Raw genomic sequence first — 27,304 nt, 5'->3', positions numbered from 1 at the left:
TTCATGAATGAGTGCACAAACGGACTAGGGTGAAGAAGTTTTCGAAATTAGTTAGGTACCTAGTTAGATTTATATTATAGGCAGCACTGGGAGGGGGATAGAGCAGAAATTATTTAAAATACGCATTTATTATTTGCATGTAGGTATATAAATTTTATTATAAGTAAACATTTCATCATATTTCGGTATTATCGCAGAGTCGTCCTTAGCATGTAAAAAATATTTATCTCAAGATCTTAACATTAATCTAAATCACAAATGTCTAAAATATATTAGGTACCTATTTTATTTCTATAAATATACGTGATTTGACAAAAATACAACTGCATTCTTTAAAAATATAATTTTTTAACTTAACAAAATAGTAGTAGTATCTTAATTTAATCGGTAACTTTCAACTGAGATTACTTTAATAAGTAACTTATAATAATTATTATTTATTAAATACACACATCACTAAATACATAATAGTTTTACAAACAACCTAGAATAGGATTTGCAGATTTGCTTGAACTTTCAGTTGCCACAATCTTCTCCTTCATGAAAACTTAAATTTTATGTATTAATAGGTAGGAAGGTGTGTAGGTAAGGCAAGTAGGTACGAGTATGTATTAAGTAGGAAGGCAATGCATCAATGATTATACCTAGTGAATAATATTTTGCTTGTGACTTACAATTTGCCGAAGTCGGTTCGGTAAATGCAGTTAAGATACCTAATACCTATTATGGTTTCTGGTCATCTCGACTCCACGCAATCACGTTTACTGTCCTACACCTAGAGGTTTGTAAAACTTGAATACAGAAGCTTGCGAACGACGTTCTGAATAAAGTGAACCTACGAGGCCAACTGAAGCGAAGGGAGGTGGCGAGCAATGCGAGCCGCCGACATCCATTAGCGTTTAGCAACAAGGTCGAGTAGGTGAAGCTAAATGAAGCGACAACGAAATGAGTCTTCCGGCGTAGCTCATTTAAAAAGCCTTTACCTACTAGGTACACACTTGGCTTTCACTATCGGAAAGCCCAAAAATCGATTGCATGGTCAGGCACGTCAAGAAATCACTGACTCCATTTTTCGTTTCGTTCGTTTTTGCTCCGTAGTTTCAGCAAGCTAAAAATACTTGATGCTGGTGTAATCACTTATACCTATCTCTACCTATAGTTAGCGACAGGTCGAAATGGCAATCGAGGTATGAGACTGGAGGACGCCCGCACACTCGCACGTCATCCGCGCTATCCCGCGCCGTGTTAGCGCGCGGGCTGTATGGGTGTGCGGGGCGTCCCCTCCCCGATTAACATCTCGACCTGTCGCGCACTTGCGAGTTGCGCCTGTACTACATTAATATACCTACCTACAATACCTAGCACTATACCGCCAGAATAATCTGCGGCTATAACGCTTGAAATAAGCGACAAAACAAAAAATAAAGTCGGTAGTTAGAGATAGATAAAAATACTTATCTATCTATAAAAAAATTGACTGTATGCCTGCACCAAAGTATATATTAGACTTTAATACATTATATAATACATAATTATGTACTTAATTGGCACCCTGGGAGAGATCTCTGCACGTCTCTACATTACGTTGCTAGGTAGAAGTATGTATAGTACCAAGCTGTATTCCCGTAGGTAATCGTATTTCGATATCCAGGTAAGTATGTAAGTATAATTGAGATTTTGAGATCGGAAAAATGAAAAATAGTTCTTTATATGTATAGTATAGCTAGGATTAGGAACACATTTACACATTATTCTGTGATGATAATAATTATTTTTACGGAATGTAATTAGGTACGATGCGAAAATTTTTTTTGAACTTCTGGCACATCAACAAACGTCTTCAAAGACTAACGTTAGGTGTTCAGTTCTGCTCTTTCTTCAGAATAAAACTAAATACCTACCTACTCCTACCAATCTTTATGCCGTAACGATAGAGAAAGTCGTCACTAATCAATTAGCCGTAATTACTTAACATAAAAGCGAATGCTTTGAAGTTGGAAAAAATATACAAATTACTTAGGTACCTACCTACTGCGACGTTCTTTTATGTTTTTACTACATTTCTCTACCACAGTTGTCTTTCTCGGAGGCATGGACATCCACACTAATATTATAAATGGAAAAGTGTGTCTGTCTGTCTGTCTATCTGTCTGTTTAAAACCGATTTTGATTAAATTTGGTACAGAGTTAGCGTACATCACGGGGACGGACATAGGCTTCTTTTTATTGCGGACAATAGGCTACTTGACACTTTTTTAAAGTTGGTTAATATTTGTGCTATTATATCAAAAAAATTAACACTATATTTTTTTGCGCCCTAAAAACCGTAAAACTTTCATTTAAAAATATATTTTTCTTAGACAGGTGAAAACACTGTCGGCCATGTTTGGCCGATAGATTATCTGTGCTCTGACGTCATGCATTTGTAAACAACAGCATAACCTCCCAAAGTTTAATAAACATGACTTCTATACTAGTGTACATGAAAAATATAGTAATTTTCGTTATTGTATCATCCGAGAATGTAAAAAACGCATCGATAAAGACCACAGGAAAGTTGTGGATTAGAGTGCCCAGTGAAATAAATATACGTAACACGCGAAGACTTGCTTAAAGGGATCCTATATGACTAACGACTTCAACCCAAATTTATTTTTGCAAAGATCACTTTGTTGTAATAACTTATTCAATTTATAAAGAGAAAACGATATTTTTTTACGTTTACTATGAGTTTTTAGAAATATATAAAAACTAGCTTATGCTCGTGACTCCCCCGCGTGGACTTCATAAATTTCAAACCTTCATTTAACCCACTCAGGGGTGGAATTTCAAAAAATTATTTCCTAGTGGATACCTTCTCTTTACCTACAAAGAACACACCCACCAAATTTCATGTATCTAGGACCAGCTGTTTAGATGTTTAGGCTGTGCGTTGATATATAAGTTAGTCAGGACTCTAAATTTTATATATATGGATACTACGTTAGTCCCCGCGTGACATAGGGATGACATTTCTTTGTTTACATATTTAATGACGTCACATCATGGCTGACAGCGTTTTCTGCGTTTCAAATAAAAATAAAAACTGTATTTTTTAAAATTGGATTTATATATCCATCCTGCGTTTTTAATAATTGTTATTGATATATTTCGTTGTCTTAAGCAAAATACTATAATAAATAATGATTTATTGGACGAAATTAGATATGAGTCAAGTAGCCCATTAAGGAGTTCCCACGGGATTAAAAAAACCTATATCCACGCGGACGAAGTCGCGGGCATCATCTAGTAATATTATAATTAATGTCTCAAATATTATAGGTGTAGGTGGTGTAGGAAGTACCTAATGGTTTCAATTATACTTAATTCATTATATCAATTATCAGCGTTCCCCAAAATGTCAAAGAAGCCTTTAAATTTCTAAATAATTTAAAATACAATCTCATTTAGAAATTTCCTTGAAGTGTATGTAAAAACACTGTAAAAATAAGCTTTTAAATTATTTACCTAACAAAAAAATTTGGTAAAATAATCGAACACCTAGGTTTTATTTTCGGTATGGTAGGTAGAAGCACAGTTTTACGACTGTGGTAGTAGGTAACTGGTATGTAGGTACCTAGTCGTATGTTTCCATTGTGCATTAATTGACTGCCTGCTTCAAACTCATAAATCCTAATCATCACAAAAGTACATCTACGACTAGGTAAAAATGTAAAAAAACATGTTTGTTCTTGGTCTAGACGTCCTTACAATGCCAGTAGTCGTAGGATCAATATACTTAGCTAGCATTTAGATACCAAATTAGGTAGGTAGATTATAGATCTAACATTAGAGAGCTTAACAAACAACGAAGAACCTCCTTCATTACATTAGACTACTAATCGTCTTAAGTAGACCTACTCCTAAACTAAAAGTAGGTACAATTAATTCGAGCAAGGTTTTTGTAACTGAGTTGGGTAGGTTAGAGGTAGTCACTTTTAATAATTCGACCACAAATAGGTACTCTCTATGTTAACTCTATAATTATCATTACAAGTATTTGTATCAATCAAGCTTTATCCACATCAACGTTTGCAACAGAGATTTTATATTTTCTATAATACTTAAGTATTCGGGGCGAGGCTTTAAACTCCATTGATATTACAATGATGTGTAAAAAGCTTAATGCAAATAGCATTCATGCTCATTTCTAACGGGTTTTCAGAGGCCGGTGCTTAGGAAATGTGGCGTCGTCAAAGGCATCCCTGCGGCAACGGTGATGGGTCCTCCCTGTCTTGATCGTTCGGCAAGTTGTTGTTCTGTTCCTGATCCCGGTTTAGAACAAACACCGGTTCAACGTTTTCGTCATCGCTGGTGAATCTGCAAATAAGAAAGGATAACGGTTAAATTTTACTACTTACTTAGATGATGCCCGCGACTTCGTCTGCGTGGATTTAGGTTTTTAAAAATCCCGTGGGAACTCTTTGATTTTCCGGGATAAAAGTAGCCTAACTATATCCTTCTCCGTGATGCAAGCTATCTCTGTAGCAAATTTCGTCAATTCGGTTATAGGGTAATTATTAATAATTAGTAGGTACACTTACTGGTAACGAGAGACCTCTCCTCTCATTGTGCATATGGCATTAGTGAGTGCTTTCACATAATTTTTGGCAAGGGTTAGTGTTTCTATCTTTGATAGACTTCGGTTGTCCTTTTTCACGTGAGGAATTACACGACGGAGATCCTGAAAAAAATAAAAATTTACAGCGGCATTACTACTTATTGGACTAAGAGCCCGCGAGGGCCAGACTTTCGTTATTTTATAAAAGTTGAAATTTTCTATGCTCATTGTCCCCAACACTGGTAGGAACGATCAGCGACTATGAAGTCATGATCATCGTGACTTTGGTAAATAGGTATAGTTCGCGACAGGTCGAGATGGTAATCGGGGTATGTGGCAGGGCGTCCTCAACCTGATCGGCATCGCGACCTGTCGCGCACTATAACTAACAGGTAACAAAGCTGTATAAAATCTTTCGTCAAAGTATAAAATATGTAACTTTTTTACATTTTCTTCAGAATAGTATTAGAATCGGTTCACTAATGAATGACAAAAAACGTATGACAAATTATCAGTTCACCAAAAACTTTTGAAAAACTAATCAAATCACAAACGTCGTATACCGCAAACATATCATTTTACAAAAGATCGTTTGACAAATATTCTATTCACAAATGTTTAACTTTCCAAATTTTTAAAAATTTATTATTTCACCAAATAATTTGTTTTTCAAATTCGCGATTTTACAAAATAATAGATGATAAATTTATTATTTGATAAAATAACTAATTAACAAAAAATATACAAAAAGTCTGTTTTGCATACATATGCAAACCCCTATGCAACGCATCAATAATATCATGGGGCTCCTTTTTTCTGGGTGCGAAAAAAAGAAATAACCCACGAAGGGGATGGCGGCGCCATCCTCTTCTAACCTAACCGTTCCGAGTCGGAGTGCCCCAAGTCCCGAGCTCGCTTCGCTCGCTCTTGATGGTGGGAGCGGGGGGGAGGAAAGAGACCCCCCACCATAGTGGTGGTCTCTTCTCGGCGACCGGGGCCCGTTGACGGAGCCCCGCTGCGCGGGGCTCCTTTTTTCTGGGTGGTAAAACAAGAAATAACCCACGAAGGGGATGGCGGGGTCTTACAGACCCCGCCATCCCCTTCTAACCTAACCGTTCCGAGTCGGAGTGCCCCAAGTCCCGAGCTCGCTTCGCTCGCTCTTGATGGTGGAAGCGGGGGGGATGAGAGAGACCCCCCACCATAGTGGTGGTCTCTTCTCGTCGACCGGGGCCCGTCGACGGAGCCCCGCTTCGCGGGGCTCCTTTTTTCTGGGTGGTATAAAAAGAAATAACCCACGAAGGGGATGGCGGGGTCTTACAGACCCCGCCATCCCCTTCTAACCTAACCGTTCCGAGTCGGAGTGCCCCAAGTCCCGAGCTCGCTTCGCTCGCTCTTGATGGTGGGAGCGGGGGGGATGAGAGAGACCCCCCCACCATAGTGGTGGTCTCTTCTCGTCGACCGGGGCCCATCGACGGAGCGGAGGAGGGGCTCCGTTTTTCTGGGTTGAAAGAGACCCCCCATTATAGTAAGCGGTCTCTTCCGTCGGCCCGGTCGACATATAAAAGATTTTAGTGAATTCTTAAAGTATTTATCAAACAATTCATTTTATCAAACAATTCATTTTATCAAAAAAAAAGTGCGATATGTTGTTTTACTAATTAACACGATTAAAGAAATCAATTGTTTGTCAAATGATATTTTATGAAATAACAATTTGTCTGGTAATTTGTTTTATCAAATGAATTATTTGTAGAAACATAAGTTTTATAACGATCATAAAACGATTCATAATTTTGCCAAAATTTGTTTGGGAAATGAAACTTTGTCATTTGTTTTTTGTCAATTGATCGGTCACCATTAGAATCACGTCACGTAGGCCTATTGCTAAATGGAGTAAGAGCCAGCGAGTGTCAGACCTTCGTTATTTTATAAAAGCTGAAAGTTTCTCTGCGTATTGTCCCCAACACAGAGAGGTACGATCAGCGATTCATAGTCGATTCGTAGTTGCTGATCGTTCCTGCCTTTGTTAGGGACAATAGAGCAGAGAAACTTTCAGCTTTTATAAAATAACAAAGGTCTGGCACGCGCTGGCTCTCTCTCTAACACAGTATCGTGGCAACCCTACATACTGTAACTTTAACAATTTATTTTAGTTTTGGTTGGCATCCTTCGGATACGGAACCCTAGAAACATGGCTAGAACATGAATACCTTGAAAATATAATAGAGTAGGTACCTAATTAAAAGAGTCAAGACTATGTATTTTCGCTAATTTTGTTAATTATTTAATTACCTCGAACGCACGGTTCAGCGAGTGCATCCGCATGCGTTCCCGTTCATTACTCTCCAATCGACGCAGGTTGCGTTCTCTGGCTGAGATGCCGCAGCGGCGCCGGCGGCCGGGCCCGCTGGACCCGCTCGTGGTGCCCGAGGAGGACGAGCTCGCAGGCGTCCGCCGCGGCCTACACACTCGACGAGGAATTTGTTCGTCACTACCACTGCCGCTGTCATAGAAATCTGAAACATTTATATTGGTAAAATAGTGGATATACTTCGGGAATACTTATAATATACTTCGGGATTACTAAAATAGCGGGAATACTTCGTTGGCGTCGATTTAGGGGTTTTGACATCGTTGTCGAAAATTGTAAGTAATTAGTGGAAGTTTCATGGGTTTAATTTTTTTGTAGGGATGTAATTATTTTTCTAAAATAAAAGTAGCCTAAGTTACTTCTTATAACAGTTATAACATCAGCTATCCAGTCATAGCCAGTGAAAATCACATCCAAATCGGTCCTACCATTTCGGAGATTAGGTGGAATAAACAGGCAGACAGACAAAAACTTTAAGAATTGTTTTTGTTTTAAGGAACTTATAGATCTTACTTTCGTATTAATCATTAAGTAAAGCTGTTATTTTGAAATTACAAACAGACCCTTCAATTTTATTTATTTGTAGGTGAGTATTAAAGGTCAATTATTTAATGCAGACTTTCTGCATATTATGGACTGCAAGCCAATTGTTAAATTGCTGATACATCGTTATTATCACCATCATCTCAACTGAGAACGGGACTCTTCCCAGAATGAGAAGTTAAGCCATAGTGCACCACGCTGGCCAAATGAGGATAGGTACGTATTCGTAGGTATCGTTATATTATGTCTATTATCGTTATTGCAGTACCCGGCAGGAAATATCGTACATCGACCTTTAGAAACAGGTAGTGGTTTCGTAGAGCGTTGTCTTTGTCGTTGAGACCGGCAAAACGTCACATAGGTATGAGTGACAGAGACAACGCTCTACGAATCCGAAATCTCATTCTAAAGATCGATGTCCTTACAATATATTTCCTGCCGGCTACTGTACCTCGTCTAGGATCTCAACTAGCCTTTCAAGTCTTTGCTCAGCTTAATAGTAAAATTATTAGGTCTCAGCTGCAACAGGGTGTAAGCAAAATAGGAAATTTTCCGAACCAGTAAAACAAGATTGACTTTCCATTTCCATTATTAAAACTAGTTTTGTTACATTTAAAAGAGCTTGCCAATGTGAATATTTTTTCGTTTTCTAACTTGTATACCTTTACTTGCAGATTGGATATCTTGTTAGTTGTTATTGTAATCGCACATGTAGGTACATCATATTAATAGAACCTACAAGACGTACCTTGTCCCTTACCAAAACGCTCACACAATACATGCACTCTTTTTAACAGTTCTTTTTAGGGTTCCGTACCTCAAAAGGAAGAACGGAACCCTTATAGGATCACTTTGTTGTCTGTCTGTCTGTCTGTCAAGAAACCTACAGGGCACTTCCCGTTGACCTAGAATCATGAAATTTGGCAGGTAGGTAGATCTTATAATAAATAAATAATAAAAAAAATAAAAAAAATAAAAAAAGCCTTTATTCCTTATCTTGAACTAAATTATTTACAATATTTTTTTTTTAAAAACAGTATATATATCTACTTTTTACATCTAACATTACCTACTTATTATTAGTAATTTGTTAGTATTTTTTAATTAGTATAGGTGAGTGTATGAACTGTATGTCTGTGTGTATGTGTGTGTTCATATCTGAGAGTGTGCTTGTGTATATGTGGATGTAAGTTTTTGTGAGTGTGATATTGAGTTGTGTGATTTTAGTATGTTAGTGAATCTTAGCATATTTTTAACCGACTTCAAAAAAAGGAGGAGGTTCTCAATTCGTCGGAATCTTTTTTTTTTTATTTTTTTTATTTTTTATGTATGTTCCCCGATTACTCAAAAACGCCTGGACCGATTTTGAAAATTCTTTTTTTGTTTGAAAGGGTATACTTCAAAGTTGGTCCCATTTCAATTTGGTGAAGATCTGATGAACATCTTCGAAGATAGGTACTGGAACTCCTCAACGGATAAGAGTAAATTGCTCGCGATCAGTGTAATAGCTTAGTAAACAGTAGATTTTTAACCAGGCATAGCATAATTCCATGGGGCCACTAAAAATTGTGAAATAAAAAATTTTTACAAAAAAAATAAAAACCGACTTCGTTACATAAACACTAAAAATTGAAAAATAATTTAATTTATTACCGAATATATTATGTATACAAGAGTTAATATAGTTCCATAATAATATTTTTTGGGGTCGGTGCCAATGAGGTGCCATTGTGGAGTCCCATAAAAATATGAAGTCTAGACGATTCGCGCAGCTAAAGCTAATTGGCACCGGCACCAAAAAGTATTATTATGGAACTATATTAACTCTTGTATACATAATATATTCGGTAATAAATTAAATTATTTTTCAATTTTTAGTGTTTATGTAACGAAGTCGGTTTTTATTTTTTTTGTAATATTTATTCTTGTTTTTCTTCTTTCTTAGATAAGGACCCCTCTTGGGTATAGGCCTCCTCCAGGTGGTGCCATTTCTTTCTGTCTTTGGCGCTATCAAGCCAATTTTTCCCCGCTATTCGCAAAATATCATTGGACCAGCGCGTCTTCGGTCTACCTATTTTTCTTTTGCCTGCTGGACCTGGCCAGGTGGAAATTTTTCGTGTCCATCTTTCGTCTGTCAATCTCGATACGTGTCCAGCCCATTTCCATTTAAGTTTCAGGGCATGTTTCAAGGCGTCTGTTAGCATTGTCTTTTTTCTTATGTCTTCGCTTCTCACTTTGTGTATTTTTCGTAGATTAAGTATGCTTCTTTCCATCGCCCTCTGACAAGTTACTATTTTCCTTTTTATATTCTTTGTATAGATCCATGTTTGGCTGGCGTAGGTAAGGCATGGTAGGATGCATGTATCTAAAACGGTTTTTTTAAGGTGTAGTGGGTAGATCTTATAGCAGACATTAAGGGAAAAATCTGAAAACCGTGAATTTGTGGTCACATCACCCAAAAAAAAATTGTGGTTATAACTAAAAATTAGTACATATTTTCAATTTTCGAAGTAAGGTAAAGATATCAAGTGGGGTATCATATGAAAGGGCTTTACTTGTACATTCTAAAACTGATTTTTATTTATTTTAATACATCATGGTTTTTGAATTATCGTGCAAAATGTCGAAAAAATACGGGAGTAACGAAACGGAAAAAACGGACTGTAGGACGGAACCTCGTTGCGCGAGCCTGACTCGCACTTGACCGGTTTTTTAAATTTTGTTTGAACAACTCGCGCGCAAGCTTTAGAAAGAGATAGTGGTTTTGTAGAGCATTGTCTCTGTCGTTGAGACCGACAAAACGTCAATAGGTATGAGTGACAGAGACAACGCTCTACAATGCCGAAATTTCATTCTAAAGGTCGATGTACATTACTTTCTGCCGCGTATTGTCTCCCCGCCTCATACATTGAGGTAATTTTTGCAGTCAGTTGCATGTATGTAGCATATCAATTAATTACGAGAACTTGTGAGAACGATATGCAGAATCAATTATTTAATTTTAGTTATTAACGAATTTGAGTTCATTATGAAACATGTAAATACTAAATAGGTAGTTGAATATGTATTATTCAAGTATTATTGGTACAATAAATTAAATTTAAACACAGGCAGCCACAGCTAAAGGTAAATTACTTAGTATTTTATTTTTCGCATCGGTGTTAACTGTGTGGGAGTCTCGGGCATCACTTTTCTTATCACAGAATTTTATCTCCATGAATACGTCACTATGATTACGTGCCATTTACGACGTGCATTTTCAAGGTAACATTATTGATATCTATCTATATTATATACCTACGTTTGTTTTACCTTTATTTATTTACTAGTTAACTCACCCAGACTTCGCACGGGTGGGCTTATCTATATAATACATATAAAAGGAAAAGCTGACTGACTGATCTATCAACGCACAGCTCAAACTAAATACTAAGTAGACCGATCGGGCTGTTTGGCAAAGGATTTTTGTAAATACAAGGTAAGAAGGTAAGATATGGGTATGAAAGCTGTGTAGTCCACGCGGACGAAGTCGCGGGAATAAGCTAGTTTCTATATTTAGCAGCTATATTTCCTACCCTCTATACTACATTCGCATACCTACACATTTTCTTTTTTGTCCACTTTCCGTTTTAATTCAAAACTCGTTAAATGTTCTGAAAGATAATGAAACCAGTATTGAACTATACCTATTGAAAAGTTTAGGTACCCAACAAAGGTTTTTTGAAGAGTTTTGTCATAGTTCACGATAGTTTGGGAACTTCTAACAAAATGTCGAGGCTTCGACGTCACTGGTAGGCGTCATATATTAGTACATTTGATGCTAGGTATACCCCTAAGATAGCCCTATTTTTCATTGATTTCACGTCACCATAGCCTAATACCAAACTACTCAGGATCAAACCGAGAGTTCCCTCACTCTAGTTCATTCTGGTGTCGCCTTCCAGCGCCAAAACTATTCATCAGACCCGCCTGCTCGTTCGCTCGCTATCTCTATTTAAAAAAATCAGACCATCACTAAAATATAGGGCCAACCTGTTATAAAGTAAGTATGTACCATCTTTGTAAAGTAAAAGATAATTATTGTGAAAATCGGTTAAGATTTGCCAGAGTTGGAGTAACATCATCAACAATATTCATTCCCTATCCTGGAAGTGGAACTCCATTGTTTTTCGGGATTATTAAGAACCCGGAGTGTATTAAGCTCTACTAATCTAGTCATAAGAAAGTATTTACTTTTTCATCGGATCACCGACCCACTTAGGAATTAATGCGATCAAGTGATCGTTCGAACATTGCAAGTGGCTAGATTGAAACTTGAGTATTACGTGACGTGACTACACGCTCGAAATGTTTGCGTAAGCGCGGCACAAAGTTACAGAGTAATCGATTAGTACGCGGCTACGGGTGATTTTCGTAATGCCTTATCAACATCGTCATTTTCACCATTTTACTCTACATGCGTGATGCATTGTATCTACAGACCATTTTTAGTGCTCGGTGATTGTATCTAAGCTTAATTATTTTTTATTGCCTACTCTGGTCTCGCGGTGTTTTCAAAGTTTTGAGAATAATATGACACAAGGAGAGTGTGACATTTATAGCCCACGACAGGTCGAGATGGCAATCGAGGTGGGGACGTCCCGTACACCCGCACAGCCCCCGCGCTAATCCGGTGCGGGCCAGCACGGGTTACCTGCGGGTGTGCCGGGCGTCCCCCTGTCTCATACCCCGGTTGGCATCTTAACCTGTCGCGTGTTATAACTACTACGAGTATTTATTCTGTGACTAGCCGTTTTGACTTACTCTTGAAGATACCGTTGAAACTCATTGTTTTCCGAGGACAAAAATATCCTGAGTATTTGAGTACTAATATGCTAGTCGCAGGATGCTAGCCGTTACAACTTTATTGAATTAGGTTTATTAGTTGAGTTACAACACCAATAAAACAATAAGCTAATAATTAGGTCCGGATAGCGTATTTTTTTACATTATTTCGTTATATTGGTCAAAATATAAGTAATGGTTAGTAATACATATACTTACCTACTTACTTAAGTAGATTTTGGCAGGATTATTTCCAGGGAAGAGCATTGCATTCAATAAAGGGTATTGTAAAACATTTTAGAAACGATGCCACCGTTGCGTACTCTTTAACTTCCTAAGTCTAGGTGCAGATTGAAGAATCCTCATTAGGTCAACGGTTAAAGGAGCGGACTGAAATCTCACGGGTCAGCGCGATGGTTCAAACCCCACCCGCTGCACTATTGTCGTACCTACTCTTAACACAAGCTTTACGCTCAATTGAGTGGGAAAGGGATGTTAACTAGTCATGATTAGTTAACATGGCTTAAAAACATTTTAAAAAATTGGCAACACTAATACCTATAAAGGTTTTCGAACTTACCATCAGCTTGCTCTATTTTAAGATCAGCGTCTTCTTGTTTCTTGTCATAATATTCTGTGGCGTCCTCCTCATAGCAGATCATCATTTGGTCCGGCGATACCGCTTCTGAACCACCGCCTTCAGTGCTGGCCCATTGGGGCATTTTGACACCTGAAATTAGCCATACAAAAGTTGAATTGTAATTCAATAAAAAACCAAGCAAAAAAGTATAAAAGAGTAGTCGCAAGACCTGAAACAGTCGTTGCCAGAGCTATGCCAGAGCCAGATATGATAGCATCGACCTATAGGCACCTCTAGGCGAGCATATAGGTACGCTGCGAGTTGCGACCTTTGATGACGCCGATGTGAATCGTATTCTCGCTACTGAAAAATATCTTTTGCGGCTCAGTGGTTCTTATGCCTCCTGAGAGTCTAGCTGGCTATGTATGATTTGCTTAAACAGTTTTTATCTATAGTAGGTAAAATTTTTAGGGTTCCGTAGTTAAAAAGGAAGCCTTGTATGATCACTTTGTTGTCTGTCCGTCTGTACGGAACCCTTCGTGGGCGAGTCTGACTCGCCGTAGACCAGTTTTTTAAAGGGCACCAATTAATAATTAACAATTTATAAATTTTTCAAATGGCTTACTATTAATATTAACGATACATGTAGGTACCGAGGCACTTTAGTTGAATCGTCTATTTCATATTTTGTTCCTAAGTAGAGTCGTGCTAAGATTTATTTCCGGTATATTGCATCGGTGTTGAACAAGTGAAACTGATTAGTTCAATGCAAATTATAAAATGAAAGTACCTAACGGCATAATAACTAAATTATTGCGGAACACTGTTGCCAACGAGAAGTGCACGCTTTAATTTATATTATTATATTGATTAAATGTTGAATTTATTTGATAACCGTGCGCTGTAATCAATACCAAACGTGTACAATGCATTAACGTTTTAGATAAGGTGTGTGTTTTAAGGTACCTATCTATAAGAGCGATCACGCACTCATACGATCCGAATCCGTGAAAATAAGAAAATATCTACGTCAGTATGTCATAAGCTACCATACATATAGTTCTATGACAACTTCGAAATGTATTTTTACGGACTAGGTACGATCGGATGAGTGCGTAACCGCCCTAAAGGGGAACTTCTGAACATTTTTATCGATTAAAATGTATGAGGGTTTGAAAATTGTATTTGGTTTTCAGAAAGGTTTTCAGGAATTGATACAAATCTGTTGAATAGGAACGTGAAAATCTTTTTTATTTGATCACTACGCAACAATAAAACAAAAAACGCTGTTTTTTGATTATGGTGTTCGCCTAAACAAGGAGGAACAGCATGTGGTCTAAGGAGAGGGTCACACTATTATTAAAACTATCTTCTACTTTAAAACTTATATTGCTTTCAATAATATTATAATCTATAACTTGTTAGTCAGACATAATAGCCTCTACAAAATATAATCGCAAAGGCTGTGTTGGAGAGTCTAATTTAATAGTTTATCTCCTGAGGATGCTGTGGCAGATTGCAATGTGCGTCGTATATCGTACCTACAGCTAAACTTGTTTTTATTTTACTTGTTTGGATTTCATACTTTAGAAAACTCTCTTGATACAGCTCCGAAACACAAGTATACAAGTAGATAAATTAACATGAAAATCTTAACAACTTTAAGTTGAATATTTTTATATCCTGCTTAATACTTAACATCGACCTTTAGAAAGAGGTTTTGTCTTCGTAGAGCGTTATCTCTGTCACTTATACCAATGTGATGTTTTGTAGGTCTCAATGACAGAGACAACGCTCTACGAAACCGCTATCTCTTTCTAAAGGTCGATGTACCTGCCGATCTGTAGGTTCCTGCCGAGTACTGTATACGAAAGCGACGCTAATAAAATTGTTTAATAAAAACGTCTGTTCCGTGATCCGCCTGTATTCAGCTTTAACTGAAGGCGGGGCTTGGTCGCCAGGCGACCAGAGGCGCCCCAGAGGCGCCGTCCGCGACAAATGACATTACAGTTAACACCCGTGACTATACAATATGAGTGACGCTCAGGCAGCGCTCAGGATGATCATTAATATTGTTCTCTACAGGCGTTTATAAGACGTAATTGTACCTAAGTATAAAATATACAAAAGGATAAACTGATTGACGCACTATATCAACGCACAAATTAAACTGCGTGTCTGACTGTAGAACCTAGATTTTGCATTTACCTACTCGTAGGTTTTCTTTATGCTGTTACTACTTTATGTCCTCTAACCTAAAGGATTTTCATAATTTTCAATGAAATTCCCCCGAGCGAAGCCAGGGTGAGTCAACAAGTTTGCAAGCTAGTTTCATTCTCGTTTTAAGAGGTGCCTACCTTTAAGAAGTAGGTAGGTATAGGTATGCCTTAAGAGATCGTTTTTGAACCGGTTTTCATGGCCTTAAAATATTATAATGATCGTAAATTGATCGAAAGTATTTTATTTTCAAATTGAATAGCAGATATCAAAATGGATTGCTAACATGTCGGTCTTGTGTGAAATAATACAACACTTATTGCATTTTAATTATTCTAAGTAGCTCATAAAGCCATTAAACTATTGGTATATTTACGAGTAAGTACCTACTTATAGCACAGATTAAATAAATATATAGGTATAGCTTAGTAATAAGCTGAGCTGATTCCCTGATTCATTACATGGGAAATCTGGTATTTATAATAACATAGTGCATATATGTAATTTTTTACCTTACTGCATAGAAGTAATGTCATTCTATATAAATATCCTTGGGACACATGTTTTTCATATTCAGAGAAGGTAGGTAATTACCTAAAAACCTAGATAATTTAAATATTCCTCAGTATAGCGGTATCTTTAATAATTTTAATACAATTCAAGCTTACAGCTCTAGTTTCTTTTAAAATGGATGTAACACAAAAAGGGATAGACCGACTGGACAGAACATAAGGATGTCTTATTTTACACGGAACCCTAATAAATTTGGTAAGTAAAGTTTGTTAAATTTAGAATTAGAATTCTGAAATAAACTAATTTTTATTTACATACATATTTAAAATATTTACAGTTTATATCTATGTGACTTATCTAATTACTATATCAATCATGAATAAACTCGATATACTTAGTTGTAAAAGTCTTTAGCTGTTCTTAGCTCTTATCAACGAGTATAAAATAGTCACGATACCAATTACTATAATCACGAAGTACGCTTATTTAACGATGTAAAAAGACTAAACCGCGAAAATTTGCAATTTTTTTAATTAGGTTAAGTACTATTTAGTATTTACTAGCATCTTTCTTTTCATAAAATTTACTTTATCGTTCCGAAAATAATATAATTGAATTATTTTAAACTCATGTGCAATGGTTAAAATACTCAGGTAAAATAATATTATTATAACATTTAACTCTCTGAAATCTGAATGCGCTACGCTACTGCCACGTGGCATACTCTACGGAATTTTTGCTACGCCGCGCCGCCGCCGCGCCGCTACGAATGTCGTAAGGGCTGTTTTTCCTTCAGTATTAGAACGATTTTTCTATTACTTAGGCAACTTGTTCATTTACTTAAATAAAACATCGAATATGTAATAATTATGTTTCTGGTACCTACAATGAGTTGCGCTGATGATGATGAATACCAAATTAGGACTTAGGTAACTGAAACAAGCATTTGCTGTTTTGCTCGCGTAGAAAAGACTTTTTGTAGCTTTTGAAGCCAATCTTATAAGATTGGCTTGCGCTTGATGACTTATACAAATGTCTATCTACGGGAAAGTATTTTTAATACCCACTATATTCATACTTACTTCAATACCGTAAAACGGTAGGTAAGTAGTTTAAAAAACCGTCACTCCCAAATCACCAAGCAAAATTTTTTTGGATACGAAGCGTAATAGACTCTCTCGTCTGGTGATTGTAACGAATGCATGACTTAAATTATTCATTGATCGAATTTATATTCTGTGTACCGCGATTCCTTATTTTGTGATGCCCAGTTCGAGTCTCATCGACTTTCCTTAGAGAAATTTTTCATACATAATAATACCAAAACCAGTCAAGTGCGAATCGGATTCGCACACGAAGGGTTCCGTACCAATTTTTCCCACCTACACGATGACGTCACATGAGTCATTTAATGATGATCACAACTCACAATCACTAGTTTCACTTTCAATCGCCACGCGTTAGTGAGCTAGCAGACTTTGACAGCAGAGGGGATCGAATTTTCTTATTGGGTAAGAGGTCAAAGTCAAATCATTTATTCAAAATAGGTAACATTGTACACTAATTATTATTGACTGTACTTTGATTGTATATAGTTGGATTTGTAAGATAATAATACGACGGTTCCAAACACGCCCAGATCTGAGAAGAGCCCACAACAAACTCAGCCGGGTATTCATTTTACTATCACCACTACACAAAATCACTTGAACTCATTAGAACAACTATCAAAGCTGTTAAGAAACTCATTTCCAAGCTTTCTTATCATTTAAATAATCGTTTACATTGTAATAAGTACGATTTTTCAATAAGTTTACGTAGGATAGATACGAGGAATTAAAATAAAATATACACAATTCAAAGGATCCACGGCACGCCTGGCTGGGTGCGGTATCTAGCTACTCAAGTCCGTGCTGAAAACATACGTAGGTATACTTAGGACGAAGGAAGGACGAAGCGCGGTATGCGCTTGGGCGCGCCGAATCACCCCTGGGCTTGGCGCTGCAGGAGATATGCCAGAGTAACGGCTGTTTAAGATGGCAAGTTTTAAAATGCCTCTACAAAAAATTCCTACCTTTTCCAGACAAACTGTACAACTTTACCTACATAAACAATTTGCGTCAATGTCGTAACACACACTTGTTTCAATAAAGGGGTTTTCTTTTATACTAAGGTAGGTATATCATTTTTATGGAGAAACTTTTGTTCTCCTCATTCTCGAACAATAAATACTAATTCTAGTATTTCATTTAAATCCATATCTATATCATATATCTATTTAGCTATGTAAAAGGAAAAGCTTTACTGACTAACTGACTGACAGACTGACTGATCTATCAACGCACAGCTCAAACTACTGGACGGATCGGACTGAAATTTGGCATGTAGATAGGCTATTATGACGTGGATATCCACTAAGAAAGGATTTTTGAAAATTCGATCCCTAAAGGGATAAAATATGGGTTTAAAATTTGTGTCACAACACGAATGGAATCGTGGGAATAAGCTAGTATTATAATAAACTGTAAGGATTACAGATAATAGTGCCTACATATTAGAGTAAGAAGGTATACGTAATATGTTAAAAAATAAAGCAATCACCTAATAGTTTTTCCAATTTGAGATCATTCACGAATCTGTAAAATTTCAAAAGAAAAACTATCATCCAAGAAAGTGTTTTGAACATATCACAATCTCTGGAATCTTTTCTTACTGCACCCGTATAGAATAGGTACCTATAGCACACTGTGCCCATAGCGTCAAATTCGAATGACTCGAATGATAGGTATCACTTGCGGCTGAAATTAATGATCAATTTATCCTTAATCTGTCGATACGTTACTTAGCGAAAAATTTAATAGACCAATAAGACCATACAATTTTAAACAGTTAACAACGTCTCTAACGAATAACAACATATCGAAAGATTACAGACAGGATTGATTATATTAACTTCAGTCCAATGCCAATGGCGTGATATCCCGTGGCCCTACCGCGGTTGTTTGACAGCTACAATGTCACGATCGCAATCATCTCTGATTGGTTAATGCTCGCTCACTATTGGCCACAATGCATTGTTGCAACAAGAATCGCACAATTTCAGCCAAACAGAACAATTGAGATTGTAATAATGATTGACGCAGGTTTTAGACAATCGCCCTACTGGTTAAATAAATCGATCGTTTTTTGAGGCCTAAAAAATACTATCTCTATCAGCATGGCTAACCCAAGAAACCGGTACTTTAGTTACATAAATTCATCAACCGCTGCATAATATTTCTTTAATACTTATCATTTATTATACTTACTTAAGCTTAATAAAACGCGTTCAACGTGTTCAATCATTGACATTTGCGTGACATTTGGAATAGTCAGTGAGGCCAACATGATTCTAGGTAAGTATAGACTGTAGCGTGGTTCAGAATTTTATTGCCCATTTTTAATAAATAATTGATTCGATTTGAGATAACACCATTTCACAAAAGATTAATTGCATCGGCAGTAGGCAGTTGAATAATAAACTGTATATTAGGTACCTAGGTATAATAGCTACCTAATCCAAAGTAATGACCGGATTGCTAAGGGAATCTGAAAGCACCGTGGTCTTACAAGGATTAAAGGCACCGCAAGTCCGCGATAGCCAGAGGGATGCAGGTTCAATCCCTGGCGGTTACGCAATTTTTGATATTTTATTATATATTTACGGGTTTTCTTAATTACTAACAGTTAATTAGCCGCTATTATCTTTAAGAAGCCGTATAGGTCGTTTTAACTTTGTTTGATTCTGTACAAATTCTGCAATAGATCTATTCTCTAAAAATTTTAAAACAATAATAATATAATCGTCATTAATTTTTGCCTCGTACCTACTCGTACCCACTAAAAGTACATAGTTTTTACACATACCTATTCCTAAGTTCATAATTCCTACTATCTATTGCCCCTAATGCTAGCATTTTTTCACTATTAACTGTTTCGAATCTAATTTATTTTTAATTTAACTGTTCATTAAATTTATATTTTATTGATGAGATAACGTATTATATTCCATGTCCAGTTAGATACTACGTAGCCAACAAGTCCGCGTGGCAGGCGACCTTCGTTCGCCATACACTTTCACCTTGCTTCCACCGTTAGCCCACTTAGATTTATGTGTATAATTGTACTACAAAAAATTGCATAACAATGTGCGAGTAGGTACTTTGATTGAACACTTTCTGTTCCAACTTCCAGTTCCAATTTCCTTACAATGTTTTGAACCTATAATTTTCTGTAGCCTTCTTTCGATTTCTTTCTGATTCTTTTGATATTATACCTACCTACTTAATAAAAAAATAAGCTGCATGTTGTTTAATTGCTTTCTTTAGAAGCATAAGTGTAGGTACTGAGATAAAAAACCCGCCAAATGCGATTGTTCCAAAACTAGGAATGAAACATACACATTTACCTACCTACCTCCTTAATATAAATAGCTATTAACTGTCGTCTCAAAAACAAATCCCTTTTGTTTGCGTTTACAAAACTAAGTCTGCAAAGGATACAGGCTTTGTTTTATTTTTCCTATAAATTGGAAAACTATTCATAAAACAAACAGACCTAAAAATACATAAAAATCTCTTTTAGAATGTGCAAGGGAAGCTCTTTCATAATAATACCATACTTAGCTACCTACTTTATCTAATAACCCCACTTTTCAATTTTATTTCGACTCCAACCCCCATTCTGTAACTCAATGCTCTTAGGTATTTACGTTGTAAGCAAATGACCATAAATCTTTTTAAATCACATCTCTAGGGATAAGTATAAGTACCTAGTTAGCGCGGAGGCTTATAAGATATTCTACCCTTTCACATACTTGCTCCAATTGCTACATAACTGCAGTCGCTTATGGATAATATAAAGCAATACTAGTTTTTCCTAGTTTCACAAATTAGAACGCTGTGGTGCAAAACTAAATAAAAATTGAAGCGATAAGTCTAAAGTTGGCATTTATATATTATTATGATAACATTTTTATTTTATAGGCTACGTACCTACCGGTCTACGTATTTTAATAACTATAAATTTTTAGGACTTCATAAATCTATACATATTTGATAATAAATCTGTGACTGGACAATTTCTCCTAATCAATTAATTTTGGAAAATTTTAATCCGAGAAAGCAATATCGACATGTTTTAGTTAAGATCTGATGAATGGTTTCGGAGACGGAGAACGGACGGATTGTTACTCAACGGGTAACAGCAATCCAATCACGATCAGTAATGTATGTATAGAACGCGATAGCACAGAATATTTATAACAGAGATGGCAATCGGGGTGGGGACGTCCCGCACACCCGCACACTGCACAGCCCCCGCGCTAACCCGATGCGAGCGCGAGTGACGTGCGGGTGTGCGGGGCGTACCCCGCCTCATAACTTGACTGCCATCTCGACCTGTCGCGTACTTATTGGTAATGCTAAAAAGTAAGCTCTTGCCTCACCAAGCAAAACATAACATACAATAAGTATGGCGTCGATTCTGATGTTTCTCTCTAAATTAAATTTAGAGTATAGGCATATTTTAAATTTTAGTGCACTCTACAAACGAGGATGGGCATTTTTATATGGACCCTGGCCTAATATCCAATAGATTTGGTCAGCTTATCACTTGGGTAATTAACCTTAGAGTGGTACTTAAACAGAACCTTTGCGGTGTGGAGCGCGGAGAACGAGCTTAAATGCATGCAATGCAAGTTGCAACGTAGTTATTCTCAGGTACATGGGTATACGAACAAAAAAAACATGACGTCAGTGAAGACATTTTTGAGAACAGGATACGTACGTACGAGTGATTTACAGTAATTTAGTCGCTTTAATCGCTGAACTACTTATAATTACAACTAATTCTAGTAAAAACTGCACATTTTTGTGGTAGTTGTAGGGTTGATATCTCTTTCCTTCGGTAGTTTAAAGCGTTCTAACTTCTACCAATAATAAAAATTGAAACGTGTAATATAAGCTTTCATTCAATGGGCAAGTGGTTTTTATGGCAAACTTGTCCCATCCTCCTTTAACAATAGCCTCACGACTCACGACTGATACCTAAAAATCACGCTCACGAGGTATGAAAGGTCTAAATTGAATTAAGTTTGTCCGTCCTTTTCTTATTACATTTGAAAAAAAGATGCAAATACTGCCTAAGCTTGAATGACAGAAATAATTAGTTCTTACCTTTTACATGGTTGCATTTTGTTATAGCACATTAAGAAGAAGAACTCATTAGTCTTACTTTTTTCCTAATTTAAGTCAGCAGATACTACCTATTGGAAAATTGTATTATACGATTATAAACAGCCTTATAGCCTTTTAAAATAATTATACTAAAATTAGTCAAAACAAATGATACCTAATCTAATCATAATAATATAATATGTAATATCATTTTATCATGTTCCTAGTTATAAATTAAGTACATCACTGTTTTTCGTTATAATCATAAGTAGGTACTAGGTAGGTACTTAATGTTTTCTAACTTCGCTCTTAATTTTACGAATTTATCGAAACGAAAATACCTGCTAAAGCTCGTGTCATTAAAAAATCTTAATTATTCAGTTAGGAAGGTACCTAGTTCTATATATGAATGATTTTAGGATCATTTTCTAACAGGTGCTTTCATCTTCAGCGAAGTTTAAGTAGGTAAATATAATCTACATTCAGCGCGTTCCAAAGATAGTTTTAGGAGGAGATTTGATACGTGAGCGTATTTACTTGGTAGGTACGTGCATTGTAAAGTTTTACATTTGACATTTTACATGTAACACTGAAACGTGTATGAATGTGTAATTAATTACACGCAAACATTAACCATATCGAATAAAACATATCCAGCTGGCCAAACTTGCAACAAATAGAATTAAATTATTATACCTATTCACTCGTTTGTTTTCAATGCTTAGGTACATATCTATCCAAACCATACGTCTTATGATATATTCTTTTCTTTTCTTTATAATATCGCTGGTAAATAAATAATATTATAAATATACTAGATACTTTATATAATAATTTTAATAACAAGTAATGTAACTATAAGCAGGTACTTATGTATAGGTACGTATGACTATAAGTATAATAAGTATTATGAATTATAGAAAAAATTTGACTTGGCAATAATTAATGTACAGGGGCTATGTAGGTACCGAGAGTCTGAAGTCTTGACTCTCGACCTATATCTTGATCTTTGGAGAGGTTCTCGTCTCGCTATTAAAGGATAGTACCTAGCTCTTTTTAAGAAGCAACATGTTACAATATTATGAAGATATAAAATACGTGATAAGCAATGTAACTATTTCCTACACTCCTATCTATCTTGTCGGCTGAATGCAAAGCCGACCGTTTCCACATTGAGTAACGTTCGCAACAGGTCGAGATGGCAGTTGGGGTATGAGGCATGGGGAGTACAGTACCCACACGTCACCCGTGCTCGCCCGCACCGAGTCAGCGCGGGTCATTCCCTCCCCGATTGCCATTTCAACCAGTCGCTTACTATTATACATTATATCTACATAGCTACTGCCAAAGTAGGTATTCAATAATTTAATTACTCAACTAGGTATCTCGTACAGTTGTGCAATAAAAAAATCTCAAAAATAAAAACAAAAACGTGACTGCGATTGCAAGAATGAAAGTCGATGAGCAAGATCTAAGATTGCCTTCCACAATATTACTACCATGATTTCGAAAAAGTACATTCCGCAGGTAACTAGGTATAAGCACCTATAACTTATTTCTCAACTTGCTGCCTAGTACCACAGTATAAGGAGAGTATAACAATATCATCCTTAGGGTGTTTGTGCACTCGTCCGTATTCGGTTCGTATCCGAGATTCTTCGAAGTGGCCGTCATACAAATACGTAGGTATCTACTCATTCGATTCGTATTTTTACGGAATTAGGGAATACACGGATGAGTGCACAAACGCCCTTAGGTACTCTGTGTTAGTACCTACCTACCTAAGCAAGATTGAGTTTTTCCACAAAATTAGATGTACCAAGGTTACCACCTATTACTATTAAGTAAGCACAGTATAAGGAGAGTATAACAATACAAAGATAGCGGGAAGTGGGTGGATGAGGAAGGCGGAGGATCGTGTGTGGTGGCGTGCTCTTGGGAAGGCCTATGTCCAGCAGTGGACGCAAATAGGCTGATTGATTGATTGATTGAAGCACAGTATAATATTTCGTTCAAATGTAACTACATATGTAACTACTAAATACCACAAATTCAAATTCTGTTTCAGTCTGACAACTTGAGATTAACTTACGACTGGCACAAAATAACTACTTATTTTGTGGCTACAGCAACTGGATAGTTTTTTTTTTTTTTTTAAAGAATATTAGCCATGTTAAATGACTAATATTCCCCTTTCCTCTCCAATTAAGCGTCAAGCTTGTGCTAGAAGTAGGTACGACAATAGTGCAACGGGCGGGGTTTGAACCGTCGACCTTTCGGTTTTCACTTTTCAGTCCACTCCTATACCGGTTGAGCTATTGAGGCTCTTAGTGGCAATGGGCAGGGCACTAGGTAGTTCGAAGAACCGATTGATAATGAGGATGGTGATGACTGTGCGCAGACTTCGATATCTACTGCGTATCTAAAGTCACAATGTGCTCGTACATAAAATTTATAATTATGTACCTACCTACTTACTGCGTTTAGTGTAGACCGCTTGTACCTATACCGCCTTGGTATTAGACATGTGTCCGCTATAGCTTAACTTAACTGAAAACCGCTGCCGTGCCTTTAGCGTACCGTAGCGTTATTGTCGTAGCTAGCAACGGTTAAGATCAGTTATCATCTATGACGAACCAGCTGACAACGCAACGCTGCCAACTGGCAACTGACAATGCATTGTTTGGTTTTTTGGTAACTAGAAACGCAATAATTATGCCTTCTCTTTCTTTCTTTCACTGAAAGCTGAGAAGGAGCGGTTATTGGCTACCGGCTTAGTAACTAAGAACTTGATAAACCAAAGCCGACCTTATCTCTATTACGCTAAGGCTTAACTGTACAAGTACTTGTCCATTACACTTTGATCTATCAATGTTAATACAGTTAGCCTTAGAGTAATAGAGATAAGGTCCTCTTTGGTTTATCAATCTTCGTGAAATGTTTTTGGTTTACTGGACTGTGGCAAACTATTCGTGCAGACGTCCAGTATAGTTTGACCTATGTCAATGATCATTATAATTAAACTTTGCTGCTATGAACTTAAGGTTGTGATTACTTTACGATATTCATGAAAGTAAAATTGGTTTTATTTTAGTGAATATGCGCGCGCTAGCTATACAGACGGTATTGATACGGCAGCTAGCTTAGTTACTACAACGGAAACCGCTGCGCGTTGCGCATATTAAATTAGTTGAAACACAACTCTGATACCGATATTCGGCAACTGTTATCAATATCGGTATTAAAACTAAATAACTGTTGGATAACCGTTGCCAGAAATAGCCAATAACGCCCATCTTTACTTGGTATACGTTGTGTTTTTACACACCAAGGAACATTACTTAAACGGAATGTGTTGATTACTCAGAAAAGTTAATATTTTTTAGAATGATAATATTTTCTGCTTCATCTCTACTGGCAAGTCCAGACAAAAGTGACGTTAAACAAATACACATTATTTTCAATAAAATAGGGAATGATTACGATCGTCTGACTTCTTTGTTTTTGAAATATTCTTTAACTCAAGTAAGTCCTAAGTTACATATTATTGTGTTTATAAGTTACTAGATGATGCCCGCGACTCCGTCCGCGTGGATAGTTTACCCTACCTCTACTACCTACCTATTTGATGAGCATTTAGTATTTTATTTCAAAACCCAATTTATTAAGAAACGATACTGAAAGTGAAGGCACCTACATATTCACTTTCGCTTGCGATTGTGCTTCGAGAAACTAACAAATTACCTATAACAATATACCTCTGTACCTAGGTAGGTATTTTAGGTCTCTGACGCAAGTCTGATGCACGGAAAATACTGTACCTACCTAGTTAGGTATGTATATCTACTACGTATAAAACACTTTCTAAAGTAGGTTGGTAAATTGGTAACTTTCATGACTAGAAAAATGTGTGATATGACAAAATAAATATTTGATTTGTAAAATCAAAATACTTAAATGATTTTAAATGGTAGATAAATATCCAAGTAATTGTACAATTTTCTGACAAAAAAATCAGGAATAAAATCAGAAAATCAGCTCTCTTTGTTACTTTGTTGATTGTTCAACCTACGACACGCGACGTCTACTTAGATTCCGTAAAACTAATTTTAGATTTAGATAAAAATTAATTTTTAAGATTCAATAACAAAGAAATTTTATAATTTTCATTTAATTGGATTGGAACATTGGTCTAATATCATATCTACTCAGGTAATCATTTGATTTATGACATGCGCTAAGGTGGGACGACAATAGGTAGGTATATTTTGTTTCTCGTTATCGCACATAAGTAGTTACATAGGTACCTAGTACCTAGGTATGTTTTGCTATTGTTGTACCTAACTATATTTCATTTAGGTAGGAGGTAGATCCCTTTTCAAATTTAGGTTGGTACAAAAGAAAATTGAAAATAAAAATATACAAGGTACAGCATTTGAAAATCGTAGCTCTGAGACAAGGTGCTTAAATATTCAGGGAACATGTTTTTTTCATTTTGTATATTAGGTTTTGTGTGCCTTTATTTTAAATTTTAAATAAACATATAAAGTAATCTACTTTATCAATAATATAAATATTGTTGTTAGAAATCAAGCGTGAAGGCTAAATCGTCATTCAATTAAGTATTATTTAGGCAGTATCATCGATGTATATAGGATGTCAAAGTCAAATGATTTATTCAAAATAGGTAATAATTGAAGGTAAAAATAGGTAGTAGAAAATGTATCATGTAAGTTACCTATCATGGTTTTTCCTCACTGAATTTAACTTAATTTAACAGTTAAAACCTAGTTATCCAACTTGCATAGATAACTGGTATTAAAGTTCTTCAAAACAATTAGGTATAGGTAATGTAATAGTTGCATAATATTCACTAAAGATATATAAAAGATCTCTTCCTAAAATATGTGAAAGATATTATTTGCATATCATTTTATTTATCTTTTTTTAACGAAGGCATTCTAAAGCTTATTAATAATACTTATCTAAAGTTTATTTGGCCGGATACAGGAATAACAATACGAATGTAATGTATAACTTTGTCTTAATAAAATTAATCGTACATACATACATAATAATAATTAAACCAAATACATGATTTAAGAAATTAATTGTTTGTCAATCTATTCGTGTAATTTAACAAAGAATTCGCCTTTCACTTAGCATTCAGAGCTGACACGTAGGTTAAATTTTTGTCTGAGTCGGGATCAACTTACCTTGCGATGCCGTGGTCGACTCCCAGGAAGTGCACAGGGTAATTTTCACTGCGTTATCATGTTCCAAACAGGATTGTACGTAGCGAAAGTGATAGTTTTCGCGTATTCGTGCGCGGCGAGATACGAATCCGTCAACGTAAACGTGTCGGTTTCAGCGGTTTATACGTAAAGGTGCGGCACAGGCATTCACGTCGGCCACTCGGCTCGTATTGGAATGAGTAGTGC

General features: G+C 36.3%; 1 protein-coding gene across 1 annotated transcript; it reads right to left on the bottom strand.

Moving 5' to 3' along the window:
* Nucleotides 1-131: 131 nt before the first annotated feature.
* Nucleotides 132-27,304, bottom strand: dimm (basic helix-loop-helix family member dimmed). The gene is made up of 5 exons (XM_034975126.2): nucleotides 27,080-27,304; nucleotides 12,919-13,068; nucleotides 6,893-7,116; nucleotides 4,584-4,723; nucleotides 132-4,359 (listed from the first exon to the last, which is right to left on the bottom strand). The coding sequence occupies exons 2-5, from the start codon at nucleotides 13,058-13,060 to the stop codon at nucleotides 4,233-4,235; spliced, it is 633 nt and encodes a 210-aa protein (XP_034831017.1). The 5' UTR covers nucleotides 13,061-13,068; nucleotides 27,080-27,304; the 3' UTR covers nucleotides 132-4,232.

The sequence above is a fragment of the Maniola hyperantus genome, chromosome 13 (assembly GCF_902806685.2).
Source record: "Maniola hyperantus chromosome 13, iAphHyp1.2, whole genome shotgun sequence".
NCBI classification, from domain to species: domain Eukaryota; kingdom Metazoa; phylum Arthropoda; class Insecta; order Lepidoptera; family Nymphalidae; genus Maniola; species Maniola hyperantus.
This window is presented reverse-complemented; position numbering and strand designations above follow the sequence as displayed.

Excerpts from the sequence above, each read along its gene's own strand:
- dimm (XM_034975126.2), bottom strand. The coding sequence starts at position 13,060 with ATGCCCCAATGGGCCAGCACTGAAGGCGGTGGTTCAGAAGCGGTATCG. Across the intron at positions 7,117-12,918 it reads TAAAATAGAGCAAGCTGATG|ATTTCTATGACAGCGGCAGT; the intron begins GTAAGTTCGAAA and ends TAAATGTTTCAG. Across the intron at positions 4,360-4,583 it reads GGAGAGGTCTCTCGTTACCA|ATTCACCAGCGATGACGAAA; the intron begins GTAAGTGTACCT and ends TCTTATTTGCAG.